The 16,377-nt window shown below is 33.5% G+C and overlaps 1 protein-coding gene across 1 annotated transcript in view; it reads right to left on the reverse strand.

Annotated features, from left to right (window-relative positions):
- The window catches only part of LOC106477240 (voltage-dependent calcium channel type A subunit alpha-1-like), a gene marked incomplete at its 3' end in the record, with an annotated part of 233,638 nt that overhangs the window by 22,447 nt on the left and 194,814 nt on the right, over nt 1–16,377 (reverse strand). The window contains exons 12-20 of the mRNA XM_022381457.1: nt 14,742–14,834; nt 12,437–12,463; nt 10,342–10,426; nt 9,289–9,416; nt 8,746–8,858; nt 8,285–8,394; nt 5,475–5,606; nt 2,192–2,264; nt 1,544–1,661 (exon numbers count right to left, since the gene is read on the reverse strand). Of these exons, the coding sequence (XP_022237165.1) occupies nt 1,544–1,661; nt 2,192–2,264; nt 5,475–5,606; nt 8,285–8,394; nt 8,746–8,858; nt 9,289–9,416; nt 10,342–10,426; nt 12,437–12,463; nt 14,742–14,834 (879 nt within the window). The remainder of the gene's footprint in view (nt 1–1,543; nt 1,662–2,191; nt 2,265–5,474; nt 5,607–8,284; nt 8,395–8,745; nt 8,859–9,288; nt 9,417–10,341; nt 10,427–12,436; nt 12,464–14,741; nt 14,835–16,377) is intronic.

A 16,377-nucleotide genomic window follows, 5' to 3' on the forward strand; every position in this document is an offset into this window, starting at 1 on the left:
GATAACCTTCGTGTAGCTTTGCGCGAAAATTCAGAACAAACAAAACAAACTCTCAGTTCTAGGATTGATTTAAAAAAAGGCTTTATCTGAGTAATCACAAATCAGTAACCAGTAATTTCAATAATAAATCCTTAATTACCCCTCAGTTTACTCAAGTTATAAAACTGTCAGATTAACCAGGCGCCAATTTGTTAGCATGCATTAGCTTCCTTAATATTTCAGTTTGCACAACAACAGTTATTAGTTCCAAAAACTGGTTCCAATACCTGTATACGTTCCCAGCTGCTACCTCTATGTATGTAACTTTCAACAGCTTTTAGTGAGTCTGATGTGCATCAATAAACTTCTGAAACCTGTTTGCTTGTTCCATAAGATTGACTTAAAGTGGAAATTTTACATCATGTATGAAGTCAAGTTCATTCAATCCATTCATCTTAATGTCATCCAGCCACAGACAACTGCGGAGAATCGAACTCCGAATTTGAGCTTTGTAAGTCTGTAAACTCACTGTTTATCAACTAGAGTGCCCATAAAGAGCTAACTGTTTATTTATTACAAATACCTTAATTCTATGTAAATTTAAAGCGTCCTAACTATGAATGACGTATCTTTTCTTTATCTTATACTAATAAATGTACAAAAATACACTTATGATGTAAAAAACAAAAGTGTAAAAATAAATGTTCATGATAAAGCTTCTAGAAAACGATTTTTACCATTATCAGCCTCACGACGTCATGTATGTATGATGCATCATTAGCCTGATGACGTCATGTATGTATGATATGTTATCAGCCTGATGACATTATGTATGTATGGTAAGCATGATTATTAAGGAAAAACAAAAATTAACGTTTCAAGAGCTTATAAGTACGTAGAAACGAGTGTATGTGTCATGATGAGGTCTGCTATAAAGTGTGTAATTATCGAAACCAATACTAACAAGTATGTAATACACTCTTAACGTCAAGTTCATTTCTCTTAAGCCTGTTTTCAAGATCAGGCAAGAAGAAAAAAATGTGTGTTTATGTGGCAAGTTTTGTGTGGTAAATTTGCATAAAGCTACACTAACCTATTTGCACTAGGTGTTCGTAATTTAATTTTGAACTGATAGAGTAGACAGAAATCAGGCAACAGCACTCACCGTAAAGTATTGGGATACTCAAATCAAATAATGGTAACTGATTGTCAATCCTATTAAGCACCCACGACCCTTAAGTGCAGAGAGCGATTTTGTAGCATTGGGAATCGAACCATGGACCATCGGATTCGCATTCCGGCAGGATAAGATAAATCTTTCATGATGTTTAACTTACATTTACTAAGTTCCATTTCACTCTTAGTTTTCTCTGTAATTAATTTCATACTACAAAGTGAAAAAAGAAAGATCTTGCTAATATAATCCGAGTCTATTTTATAGTTTAAGAAACATTTTGAAGATTTTCATGAATATTTTGAACCACATCTATGATTCATGGATCTTGAATCTTTGCTTGTTAAAAGATACGCTGTTAAATAAACAGAAACCAGCCCTAAAGGATACAGTTACCAAATAACACCAGTATAATAAAATAGAGACAGTAGATCATTCCACTACGAATCCCGCCCTGAGATTCAATACCACTGTACATCACCTCGTTCCAGTCTTCTCCTGTTAAAATCTGTAAAAATAGATAAAACATAGGTTTATACCGAAAATTATTCTTGTTGATATATTTTAATGATAAATTGAAAACTTTAGACGTATTTTCCTTCACCCCCTGCCTCCCCCAGTGGCACAGCGGTATGTCTGCGGACTTACAAAGCTAGAATCCGGGTTTCGATACCCGTGGTGAGCAAAGCACAGATAGTCCATTGTGTAGCTTTGTGCTTAATCACAAACAACAAACCTTCACCCCCCTCTGTCGGTGTTATATTTTATCGTTAAAATAGCATTGAATATATCCATCCAAACGAACGTAGGTTCATGTTTGAAATGCGGTTTTCATACGTATGATGTTTTTTTTTAGATGATGATATTAATTAATCGCTGAGTCTTATTTAAAAATAGAAATTTCTTCAAATGTTTTGAAGTTTTTTTGTTTTTTTTTGTACCGAACACTTTAGCAAAAACCGTAAAGAGGCTTGATAATTTTATCCAGTACTGCTAAGCTCGACTAAGAAAGAACATGATAAGCATATTCGTTCTTACCTGAAATACTGTGAGCAAGGCAATAGGAAAAGTGTTGAAATTGGCTGATGGCGTGCCCTCGGGAAAATTGAAGCTGTTGAAAGAGAAAATTAAAATCGATTAATAATCAGAATGAAATATAATTGAAAATAAAAAATGTATTAATTCAAACCATAGAGATTTCCAATTTTCTAATAACAATAATAAAGAAAAAAAAAAGAGTTATTTTTGTCACGTGCCATCATTCTGATGTGGTCTCAAACTCTCGATAACAGGCGACGATCATGAAAAAAAAACAGTTAGAAATATAAATTATAGAATAAACACACTAAACCAAATATGAAATATGGAATATGTTTGCGAATATTTATAATACAGTTACTTCTGTACTTCCGTGCCAGAAATATCTTGAATAATGCACTAATTTTCTTAGTGCGTATATGTTGAACTATTTCTGTTGTTTTGTGATATCATATTTTTTATTGTGATGTTAGAAAACACATAGGTTCAAAAAATCCATTTAACACAAAGATACGTTACCCTGTAACCCAAGATGGGTCTTTCTTCTGCAGATCCACTTTTCGAGGGCACTTTTTTTTTAATTAGTTACTCTACGAATTTTTGGTAACTACTTTTCTTGAAAACAGATAACACACTAGCTTTGTACGTCTATATAAATATAATGGTACTGTCTATTGTCTGTTGTATGTCGATGTAACAAATTCGCAGAGATCTTGGATTTTCACCAAAATTGGTATGGACGTTCATTAGGTCCATGTATGGTACATACAAATTTTCAGTTTTGCATTTTGCGTTGCGGTTTTTATGAGCGTTTTTGCTTTTTTACTACAATTTCGCCCCCTCTAAATAGATGTTCACCAAATTTGGCATGGAGGTTCATTGGGTCCATGGAAAGAAGCATACACATTTTCAGTTTTGAATTTTGCATTTTGCGGTTTTTATGGGCGTTTGTTGCGTGTTTTCGTGTTTTTACCATTACTACCACTTCGCCCCCTGTTGATGAATCTTCACCCAATTTGGCAGGATGGTTAGTTGAGTCCATGCGGAGATACATGCAATGTTGCGGTTTCACATTTTGTGTTTTGCAGCTCTTATGGGCGTTTTTGCGTTTCTTACAATTGCATATAAGGGAAGCAACTTTTCATGTCCCAAGATAAAAGATAACCTTTCAATAATCATGAATTTACATAACTGGTACTCCAGCTAACTATTTATATAATCATTCACTTCCATTATAGAGTCATTACACCTGAAGCACACAGCTATTTGTGCGGCACCCCTCCCCAGTTGTTTGAACTGGAGTAAAACACGTGTCTGTGAAGTATATACACCTCCATAATTATTTATAACTGATCATTACCACTGTTTATAAGTACGCCCCTACGGCCGTTCAAAACTGACACTTAAGCCTATTTAGGAGGAAAGTTCTATAGCGATCAATACCCGACACATATGCACGCGCATCTGTAAATTCTACTTCTTGAGTTACTTGCACCTGTCTACGAAGTATGTCTTTCGCAAGTGATTCACACACCTGTTGAGGTGGAAGCTGGCGATATTTTAACGCCAACCTAAAAAAATATAAAACAGGAAAAGACGTATAAACTTTAGGTATCTCGATTTATTTACATGCGAGTTCTAGTCACCCGTCTTTTAGCTGTAAACATGCTGTTATCCACCAACCGTCGTCGTGCCAGACATGGCCAAAGTATTGTTCGAACTGTAAAACTCCGAAATAACCTCCAAGTTAAGATACATCGTCGCATTTTTTAACAACGTCGATGCACATCATTTAATGAAACTCACTTTTGTTTATACCCTTAAAAACAGCAAATAATCATTAAATTTGTACCAGATCTTGGTCCCCACCATCTCGTGAGGCTAGTGTGCTCCTTTTGTTGCAAATGTTTCTTAAAATGATTTCCATTGGTTGTTTTTAAACCTAGATTTTGATTGAACCCAGCAGGCCTCAAAATCATTGTTATACTCGATGAAAAGGTTCTGCTGTTTTCGTCGCAAATAAAGAAAAATTGTACAGAAAAAAAAAAAAAAATAAGCCGAAATGCACAACAGATATGTGTCTCACATAATGAAATATCTCCTAGATTAATGACATAAAACAGGAAAAGAAGGTTTTTGAGAGTTCTGTTACAAAAATATGCAGTTCTTTATAAAGTTTATCCCAAAACAAGTAAAATATGGGTATTAATATAATGAATAAAACGTGTTTTATGTGTTCAAAATATCTGAGGAGGCGTGGCCTCCTTTCTCCTCCTCTAGCGAGCCGCCATTGTTCAAGAAGTACATCTCTAAAGTTATCAACCCCTGTTCAGGAAGTACATCTCTAAAGTTATCAACCCCTGTTCAGGAAGTACATCTCTAAAGTTATCAACCCCTGTTCAGGAAGTACACCTTTAATGCTTTTTTACAGCTCATATATACACCTATTTAAGTTTGCTTTGAAAAACAGCCATACACTACTCAAACACTTGTTTAAACACTACGTTGTATGTACAGTAATCTACACCTTTAATGATTTTTACAACTGACTGATACACGTACTCGGGTACTTCTTTGGAAAGTAGTGTGCTATAGGTCAGTCTGAAAACGTCCAATGAAAGTTAAGTAACACATTGGAAAGTAGTGTGCTATAGGTCAGTCTGAAAACGTCCAATGAAAGTTAAGTTACACATTGGAAAGTAATGTGCTATAGGTCAGTCTGAAAACGTCCAGTGAAAGCTAAGTAACACATTGGAAAGTAGTGTGCTATAGGTCAGTCTAAAAACGTCCAATGAAAGTTAAGTTACACATTGGAAAGTAGTGTGCTATAGGTCAGTCTGAAAACGCCCAATGAAGGTTAAGTTACACATTGGAAAGCTTTAGAGCCTTTGGCTGTGATATTGCATACTTCCTGGAATATCCTAATCTACTAACGATTGGATGATATCTAACATGTTTGTTGCGAATTAGATATTTGAAAATGATACGCTTACTTCTAACAGGTTATCAAAATCAACATAAAAACAATAATAATTTCACTCAAAAGTTACACACACTATAGCGATTCAGTTACACAGGTATATTTAACTTCAAGAACATTTCACTAGCATAAAACTCAAATAAATAATCTAACATTCGCACACACACCCGATAATTATTAGACATGAGCTTATAATACAACATACGTAAAGTTACATTTTCATTCAATAATCTAAACGTATAATTGTCTTACATGTCTGACTGTCAATTATTATTCAGTTTGTAGATATGACAATATACTTACGCCCCACCGAACAGTTGCATCCCTAAAAGAGCGAAGATGAGGATGAAAAGGAAGAGCAGGAAGAGAAGACTAATGATGGAGCGCATGCTACTGAGAAGTGAGATTACCAGGTTACGCAGAGAAGCCCAATACCTGGAATAACAAAAAGATCGGTTCTACAGTTTTTAGCTAGTTTCATAAGTAGCGTCTTAACGTTCATAACGGACCAATGATTGATTCTAAGCCTCATAGTTACTATTAATTATCAATTTTTAAACTCACAGGTAATCATTGTGGTATAGGAATATAGCATAGTTTCTTTGTTTCTGTAGTATTAATGTTGATTCTAAATTTAGTATTTAGTTCTCAATATTTGAAAGTTAAATCCAATAGATTGTCAGGATTTTCTTCGAATCAGTTCACTTCTGTGACTTTATCGTTCGTTCTATCATATCAGGTTTCATCGTCTAGGCTAGCCAAAAAGTTCAAATCCTTCAGCTAGTCTATTGGGTGAAATCTATAGAAACAAAACGTCAAGAGAGAGAGAGTGACCAGTCACGTGATGACCCCAACCGTGGATAAAAACAAGGTTTCTTTCAAATTAACAAGCTAATTTCAAGACAATTTTGAGTTAATTCTCAAGAGTTACAGTTCTTTGTATCTGGTGATCCTCACAAGTACACATTTTGTATTTTTGTCTATTTACATTTAAAAAAGTTTCTTGTCCTTGTTTATTACACATTATGACCAGTATGTTCGTTATTCCTGGACTTAAACTCAGCTGGTTTCAAATCAACATTGTTCTGGGATAACCATATCACGTCGAACCTCCTGTCAAGCGGAATTATCCGGTGAAGCTTCAGAGTATAATCAGTTTCACCTGATCATTGGAACAGATTTCCAACTTACAGCTAAATAAAAGAGTACTTACATATTCCTGTTTCTGTTAAAGAATGGATTTAAATCGGCATTTTGGTGTTTCCAACCTGAACGGCACGTTAGGCGCACATATATTAAACGACCAGGTCAGAGACCTTTGTGATTTAAGTATAACCTTTCCTAATTTTGAGCTACTGAACAAAGGGAAGGCAGCACCCGCTATCACAAAGGCTTTCTCCAGCTTTGAACCGGATAACGAGGTAGACAGTTACTCCTACAACACACTCATAGATGAACACGCGGAGCATATTTAGTAGCATTATGGCGCAAATAACAGACCTTTCGGTCTGGAGCCCAGAACATCAACCATTAGGCCACATTCAGCTAATAAGTTCAAGATTATAGTTCTTCTTACTTCGCTATATTTTCACAATTTATATTAGGTCATCAAGAAATTAATTTCGCGTTTTGGAACACTTTCATTAACCACCCACCAAAAAACGTACATCACGTATAATAGTTAAACGAACTGTCTAAACGTCACGTTAAGTGTTGCCTATATAATGTGTAAAGCTTAGTATATTTTTTCCCTTATAGTGATGACACTCGACAAGACACACATTCGGCATGTAATGCTGTTTGAAAACAAGAAGGAAAACAACGCCTCTGTAGCCATAAAGAATATCAAAGAAGTTTATGGAAATGTTTTGATCGTTCGTAAGTGTCAACGATGGTTCAGAGTTTCGTTCAGGTGACTTTAGTCTTAAAATCTGTGATGGCAAAGGCAGACGTGTTGGAAGTGATATTGATGCTCTGAAGACACTTGTTGAGTCTAACCCAAGACAACCCACTCGTGAAATGGCCCTGAAATTGCATGTCTTCTCATGAAACAATACGTAAACCTCTAAAGAATATGGGAAAACTCCATAAAGAAGGTGTTTGGGTGCCTCACGAACTCTCCGATGATGATCGTTTACAACCTGTGAACGGTGCTTCGTCTTTACTGGCGCGTAATGCGCGTAAACCATTTTTGAACAGAATTGTCACAGGTGATGAAAAATGGATTCTATATGTGAATATTAAACGCCAAGAACAATGGCCCAGTCCTCGACAAAAACCACTTCCGACCCCAAAACATGGACTCCATCCGCAGAAAGTGATGCTTTGCTTTTGGTGGGACATCAAAAATGTAATTCATTTCGAACTCCTCAATCCACGACGAACTGTCAATGCAGAAATCTATAGTCAAAAACTGGAACGTTTAAATCAAGCCTTTCATCAGAAACGCCCCTCACTCGTCAATAGGAAAGGTGTTCTTCTTCTCCACCACAATGCACGTCTACATGTGGCACGTTTGACGCAACACAATATTATGAAGTTGGGTTGGTAAGTTCTCTCCCACCCACCATATTCTCCAAATATGGCACCATCAGTTTACCATCTCAATGTCAATGGGAAAACGTATGCAAATGTAGAAGGTGTTAAAAAAGACATCGACATGTTTTTTGCTTCAAAACCAAGTGATTTCTTTAATCAGGGCATTAACAACGTGATTGTAAGATGGAAAAGCATCAACGACAAGAATGGAGACTATTTTATTTAATAAATGTTTTGTTTTTATTCGGGTTTTTTTCATTTAAAAAAGCGACATTAATTTCTTGACGACCTAATAAAATACCTTGAAAATTACATTCTATAGCAAAGTATCATAGGTCAAGATTATTATTTATCACCATCGGAATTCATTCTAGATTTTGTAGTTTGATTTCTGATTTCTAAGATATGATTTCTGGAAATAAGTAAGAAAAATTGAACTGGTCAGTATTCACTACACAAACTTTTGAATCGACGTGTATCCATCAACGACTCTTAGTATAATAGTAATGCTTTTTATTTATCATCTACAAACAAGAAATACAAATTATTTTTTAAAACCAAGAATATATACTTACTTGGTGACTTTAAAAATTCTGAGCAACCTTAGAGCTCTCAGGACAGATAAACCAAAAGAGCCATCTCTAAAACTCGACCAAATGACCTCGAATATACTACCGGCAATAACCTGACATAAGAAAAAATCGGAAACTTATTACATTTCCAAACGAAACTAAGAAAAGGTCATTTCTTAAGAATTACTCTTAAATACCTCCAATTATTTTTTTTATAAAAATCATAAAGGTACATGTGAAAGACGAAGAAAATATTTGGGGTAAAAAATACTTCATAAGTCCACCTTTAAATTATGTTTGTGGGTTAATGATAAATTCAAAGTTCTAAATTATGGTGTTTTTTACTTCCAGGTTTCTAGAATGATGGTCAACTGCCTTCTTTAACAAAAATGTAAAAGGTCAATTTTATCTAGCAGTAATGCAATAGAAACAGAGTCAAATTATTTTAAGAAATATATACTTACCACACAATCAAACCTATTGAAAGCTGATTCAAAATATATACGTGGCCCTAAGGCATACATTTTCATCAACATTTCGAAGATGAACAGTCCCAAAAATACAAATTCTGCAAAAACTAAAAAGAATAAAATAAAAGTGCGTTTAACATGAGAGAACAGTAAAACTAATTATAAACAACAATAACTTTACATGATAAGAAAAACAATATTTTAGGTCTGTCTATTATGACAACTGGTTCAAAATGAAACATTTATATAGGAAGTTAGAGCAAATGCATTAACCGTACAAAAATTTAATAATAACTACAGCAGGCTGATTTTTTAAAACGTATAAAGATATAAACTGATATTTTATAACTCTTGAACATGTTAAAAATCCAAAGAATAAACTCACAAGAGCGTAAATTCAAGATATTTTAAGCATATTCAGTATCTGAAACACAATGTACGTCTTTTTTTATTATCCAAATTTAAACGGCGTAAAATATAACAGCCTATAATTGAACACAAATAAAAAAGGCCTAAAATGATCATTTTGCTACTTACATAAAAAATCTGTGAGCCACGGAGGCTGGTTGTAGTGTTCTATGGCTACACACACTGTGTTTAGAAACACGAGCACTATTACAACCCAATAAAACACTTGCGTCTTCACCAAGTGTCGAATTAAAAACCTAAAAAAAATTACAAAAAAAACTCTGCACATCTTTCAGTTTAATTGTTAAGCCTAATAATATATCTTATTTTATTTCGTAATAAAACTTGTTTTACTTCTTATGCCCAATAACACACCTTATTTTATTCCTTAATTCAAATAATACAACTATTTTACTTCGTACGTCTTATAATACACCTTGTTTTACTCCTTAATTCCATTAATACACCTTATTTTACTGCATATGCCCAATAATATAACATGGTTTTCAGGATCCCTTACCAAATAACTTACATTTATAAAAGCTGAGCCTGTTCGAATTCCTTAGCGAGTGAGTATAATGTGAATGGAATTAATTTTTTCTAGACATTTTAAAAATATAATTGTTAATGTTTTCTTTCATAACTGGTCTGTCTGTCGGTTAAAATTTCTTCACGAACGCTGGACATATGTTTAATTACAGAGAGTTATAATTAAAATAAGCATTCTACAAAATAATAATAATACAAACATTCATAAATAATACTATAGATAAACCTTTATAACGAAGTATTTCACACTAAACTGAGGAAGGTTGAAAATTGAAGCAGCGATAGCGATCCTGTGAATCTTTCTCCATAATATGTACTTAAAGACGTCGACTACTTTATCAATAGCGGAAACTAAAACCCTCGCAGTCCATTATATAATATTTTAAGTATTTTAAGTATATACATATACCTATATAGTATTCTGAGGTTAAACGTTATGATGCAAAACATAAAATACGAACATGCATGTCTATACTACAAATGTTTATTAATAAACTGTACCAAAATTTTGAGTCTCTTCCAAGTGTTGACAGAATGAAATACAAATTACAAGATGCCACTCACATAATAATTGTAAAGAAATTAAACCAATAATAATAATTTCATGCTTAAACTCAATTTACATATACTTACCTAAAACGTTTCTCTGCTCTCCAAAATGCCTTACAAGCTCCCTTGTTTTTCACTTTAGCTTTGAAGTAGGAAGCCCGAGCTAAACCTTGAAGGGTAAAATATTAATAAGAGAATGAGAAATATATATCTGTTCCCTTACGCACCTACATACGAATGTGAGTATTTAGAAAAATAACAAATAATTTTACTGCTAAATAACATATACAAATAATTTACTACTAAATCTAATTAGTGTCTTTAAAACATTAAAAATCACTGACTTTTAAATCAGGTTTATTTTACGTATCTCTCAGGCAGCTTTTGATTACAACATAACATTTACAGAAACTTGTTTTACATATTCAAGATTCGGGGAGAGGATAACACATTTTCAACATACTCTGAACGATTATTCGTTTAGTCCTAACACTGTGAGCATCAGCTGATATAATATGTAAAAACACGAAATGGACCAGACGCCAATATCCGTATCCTCTCATTAGTCCGTATTTTAAGAAAACTCAATGCTGTTAGTTATTCAGTGAAAAGAAATTGGAATTTTTATAAGGAAGTTCTGATAATTGAGAATTGGACATGTAAACACAATTTTGGGGCAACTCACTCACAACCCTTATCATCTTATTGTGGTCTTAGCTATAAAAGTCAGAGACAGAGCGAAGGAATTCCAGTCAGGTCAGAAGTATTTATCGTCAACATATCTTAAAGCAGTGCTAAGATTTGCTGTGATCTGACTTACGTGTTGCGTTCACTCTGGCCAAATATACTCTATGTACCTTTTTGAAACTGTAATTAAGTGTAAATACTATAGCACAAAACTTTATGAATGTCATTTAGAGCATACGTATCAAAAATAAAACGGAAACCTATAAGACATTACGGTGTTCGTGGTTTTGTTACCATACACGTCGCTACAGACTTCGTAGGCAACATTAATGAATGTAAGAAACATGTGGATTTATATAGACATGAATTATGTCATACATGAACCATGTCATAGGAGTAATCCATTAGAAATTAATGGAAGAAAATTGTGGATTTTTTCCGTTGCGCATAAATCATGTCATGCATGTAGTTTATTATGTATTAAAGTAAGGGGGATTGCGACTAGTATGTATGCTTTCTACTACAACTGTACTAACACAATTGCAATAACAATAATTTACCTTGTATGTTTGAAGCTAAATCTTTGTTTAGTATGTATATATATATAGGGGAGAGGAGTAAAACTAGTACTGTTATACATATCTAAGTAGCTGTAACAATGAATTTCAATTGTGTCTAACAATCACAAAATATAGTGGATAGTTAAAGTTTAGCTATTATTTTGTGTTTATCATTTCCTACAAAACCTTTTTCAAAGAACGTGTTTTACAGTCGACAAACAAACATAATTCAGATATATTGCAAATAATAAACTTCATATAGTTAAATCATGACATGCAGGAGAATAGTTTTTAGTAGAAAATCTTACAGAAATTACTTTGTGTTACTAAAGGTTTAGAAAAACTTGTTCCTATACTTAGAACTCACTGACAATGCCTTTTCGCGTAAAGAAAACAGTCATAATGTATATATATAAATATCCAAAAAACTTACCTTTTCCAGAGGCTACCAAGTGAGAATAAAAACTTTCTAAAATGATATGATTTACATAATCTACTGTTACCTAAAAGGGAAAGTCTAATAAGGGAAATAAAAGTGAAAGCGAGTTCCTTGTGGCACGTTGGTGTAGTTTCTTTAGTTCACATGAGAACACTTATTTAATGTTTACATTTAACGCGTATTCTGATTGCTTATAAGCTTATAGAAAGATGAACTTTGTAATGTTAATAAAAGTAATGTTATGCAAAATTTCCTTAAATAATAATTTGTAGTGTATAATTAGAGTTTTGGAAATCACTATACACCTGTTGTTCTCGAACAATGGTCTAAACTTTAATCTAATCTACAAGGTAAAGTGGTTTTAAACGTGAAACAGACATTTTGAATTACAAAATTCTACAGACTGGGGACTACGGTTTTACTATGGACGCCTCTTTCAGAGCGACATCATTTATTAGAATCTGTAACTTGCGTTACAGCTGCAATTCAGTACCTTTCAGCCTAATCTTCTTAGTAGGCACTGCAGGAAGCAAAAGTGCATGTTGGGAATCAAAACCCAGTGAAGTGCATGCAAAAGAAGAGAGAAAAGAATTGATTAGTTAATCAGAGTGAATTGAACTCAATTATCCGAAATTGGTAGTAAAAAATAAAGGAATCGAGATTAAAAAAGGCCAGTTACCAGTTACAATATGAGATTAAAAAAATTGACTAAAGACGAACACATTTAAAGCTGCAATTCGCAATCGGTCAATTTGCTTCTGTTATATCAAAATCTGGTCTTTCGAATAATTCGTAAAAACTATATTAAAACGTTGGTTAAATACCGTACAAATAACGCCATCTTCTCAAAAAGCACAACAGCTGACATATATTACCAAGAGGGGCAGAACAATTTCAATGAATTTAGGATTTAATTATTATATTTTATTTTCAACATGTTTATTTAATATTCTTACTCCATTCGAATGAGCCCAGTTTTATGAGCAATAAAATAATTACGAATAATTAATTAATACGTAATTTCTGCATAACATTAACTCAATCTGAAATTTTTCTTTTTCCAGTATAAAGTTTAACTTCCAAGTGTTTTTTGCACCAAGAGTTACGTTAAGTTAAATATAAATAAGCAAGTTGCAGCTTTAGCTTTCAAAAAATTCTTGCAACACAATATAGCTGTATTCAGCGACAAATAAAAAACAATAACAATAGCAATACAACATACAATAAGTTAATATAATTAAAATACATTGCAAATAAATATGGAATAATTAAGCCACTGAAAGTAATCAAATTTATGAGGTAGAACATTGCTGAAAACAATCATTATTTGTTTATGAGAATATTTTGTATTAATGGTACAGAAAAGCAGAAAAAAATCCAGTAAAAATGATTAAAAGCAAGATTTCGAAGAAAATATAACACAGAGTGTTTTAAAGTTTAATCAAGCAATAAATCATAACATTTGAACAATATAATAATTTACTCTGTTATGCGATGAGAAAAATCAAGATAATTACAATTACCGTTGACTCACGTAGAGCTTTTTTTCCTGTGAATTCAGAAAATATCACTAATATTACACTTTACATATCATATATCCACCAGTGGGTCAGTGATACGTTTACAGACTTATAAAACTAAAACCCGAGGTTTGATTCCCTGCGGTGGACATTTTAGTTTGGTTTGCATTTCACGCAAAGCTACATGATGGCTACTTGAGCTAGTCGTCTCTAATTTAGCAGTGAAAGACTAGAGGGAAGGCAGCTAGTGATCACCACCCACCGCCAACTCTTGAGCCACACTTTTACCAACGAATAGTGGAATTGACAGTCACATTATAACGTCCCCCACAGCTGAAAGGGCGAGCATGTTTGGTGGGACGGGGATTCGAACCCGTAACCCTCAGATTGGAGTCAAGCACCCTAACCACCAGGCCTTGCGAGACTCGCGATGGACATAATACATATAGCTTATTTTGGAGCTTTATGATAAAAAACAAACAAACAAACAACTACATATCATATAATGTCTCAGTTGTGTGAGCTGGAATAAAATTATAACAGCGCTGGTGGCGTCTTCTGGTGAGTCAGCGGTATGTTTACGGACTTATAACGCTAAAATCCAGAGTTCGATTCCACGCGATAAACACATCGCAGATAGCGCTAACACAAACAAACAGACGTTGGTCACAAACATTTTATCTCTTTCACTGTTTATCATAGGTTTAAGAGTTCAAAAAAATTGAAGTATAAAGGAATTATGTTGAAAATTAGTTCAAAAGAAATACTCGTTAGATAATCGTGGACATTTCTATCTCTGTAATTATATAATATAAAAATGAATGTTCAAAGAAGACACTCAATCATATCCACTTAACGTGTTTAGAGTTAATCTTGTTCGTTCGTTGAATTTCACGCAAAGCTACACAAGGTTTGTCTACGATAGGCCTTCTAATTTTGAAATAGTAGACTAGAGGGAATGCAACTCTTGGGCTACTTTCTGTCAGCTCAAACAGTGGGATTTGTCCATCACTCAACGACGGTCTCAAAGAGCGCTTTTTTTTCGAGCGGCAAGCCACGAAGCCTCAGATGTACAGTCCGGAGCGCTAACCATTGGGCCACACTTAGCCCTAAGCATAAGTGTCATGTTTTCTGTACAGTTTTGGTGTGGGAAATACGTATCTACAAACTAGAAGAGCTGTGGAGCGATTCTTTCGACATTATCGTTCAAATTAGATTATTTTTGATGAATACATGTTTCAGTCGATTTGAAATACGAAGAAAACTCTCGAAACTTACCGTCATCTTCAATTTCCTCTTCGTCATCTTCATCCGTGCTTTTACTATGAAGGTTCTTTAACTTTTTCCTCTTTGCTGCGGCCTTCCGTCGTGCTGAAATTAATGAAAATGGACGACAAAATAATTTAGTCTTGAGATCGAAAAACGCGACAACAACAGAATGGAATGTTCGTGAAAACAGTGATTAAAAGTTTTATGTTTTTGTTATATTAAGTATCAACGAAACGCCATTCTTTACTATTAACCGAAATACACAACAATATAAAGCATAAAATAAATGAATTAAAATCTCAAGTCTCTCTTGACAGTTTGCCTTCGGCATTGTTAATTTTATTATGACAAACTAGTGTGTGATAAAAAAATTAAGGATAGTTTCAGAAAGTGGTTTTATTTGTTTGTTATGTCTTAGTCGCAAAGCTGTACAATAGACTATCGACGCTCTGATCAACGAAGGGATCGACTCCCACATTTTTGCATTATAAGCCCTCAAAGTATCGCTGAGCCAGCCACCAGGAAGTGCAAGACAAGTGTAATAGAATAATGACTTAAGTTCTTAAGTGTGGTAGCTTCTGAGACTACAGGAAAGACATGTAATGTGAAAATAATCATTAGTAATTTTAATTAGATTAATGTTAAATTAATTAATTTAGTTAGATTAATGTTGCTGCATATTTTATGTACGAGAAAAATCAATACTCTAAAAATATGCTTCTAAATATAAATTTTGAAATATTTTAGGTTACCTGACTTTCAATTATTTCAGCTACATTTCTCATTACAAAATTATTTAACTGAATTGTTGTCTTCACACAAGGTAGAAATCGAAGTTCCTTCACGTAAAATATCCTGCTCAGATAATGGGTTATACAACCCCAAATGACCCCAGTGGTTCAGCGGTAAGTCTGAGGGCTTATAACGCTAATAAATCGAGTTTCGATACATATGGTGGACAAAATCTCATTGTGTAGCTTTGTGAATAATATCAAAGCAAATACACACCACCAAATGAACGTTTGGCTTTTAAGAAAAGCTATCCTCTGATAATGTTGGACGCTTTACATTATTATTTAATTTAAAACATTAACTTGCTGTAATTGAGTTATAAAAAAACTATACATATTCTCGTATCCTTGTAGTTTGTAACAGTGTTGTACGAAAGTGCTACTTTATGAATGATCAAGAACAAAGGCAGAGAACATACTGTTCCAACAATGATGAAGGACAAAAGTAGAAAACATACTATTCCAAAAATGATCAAAAACAAAGGTAGAAAACATACTATTCCAAAAATGATCAAAAACAAAGGTAGAAAACATACTATTCCAAAAATGATCAAAAACAAAGGTAGAAAACATACTATTCCAAAAATGATCAAGGCAAACAGAAGAATCTATACTATCTTTCCAATGCACATCAATAAAATATGTAACAATACTGCTTTACTAATGAAGACAGAATATAAAAGTGTTTATATAGGAACACAATGCTTTCCCAGAGATAAGAAAAAAAATGTCACCATTGATCACAGACAGAAGAATAGAACGTATTGCTTTACCTTCTTTCATAAGAACCATTAATTAATGTTTGAATAGTGAAAATGAGAAGACATGTGTAATTTGACTAATGATTAGACGCA

Source organism: Limulus polyphemus, unplaced genomic scaffold (assembly GCF_000517525.1).
Source record: "Limulus polyphemus unplaced genomic scaffold, Limulus_polyphemus-2.1.2 Scaffold164, whole genome shotgun sequence".
Classification (NCBI taxonomy): domain Eukaryota; kingdom Metazoa; phylum Arthropoda; class Merostomata; order Xiphosura; family Limulidae; genus Limulus; species Limulus polyphemus.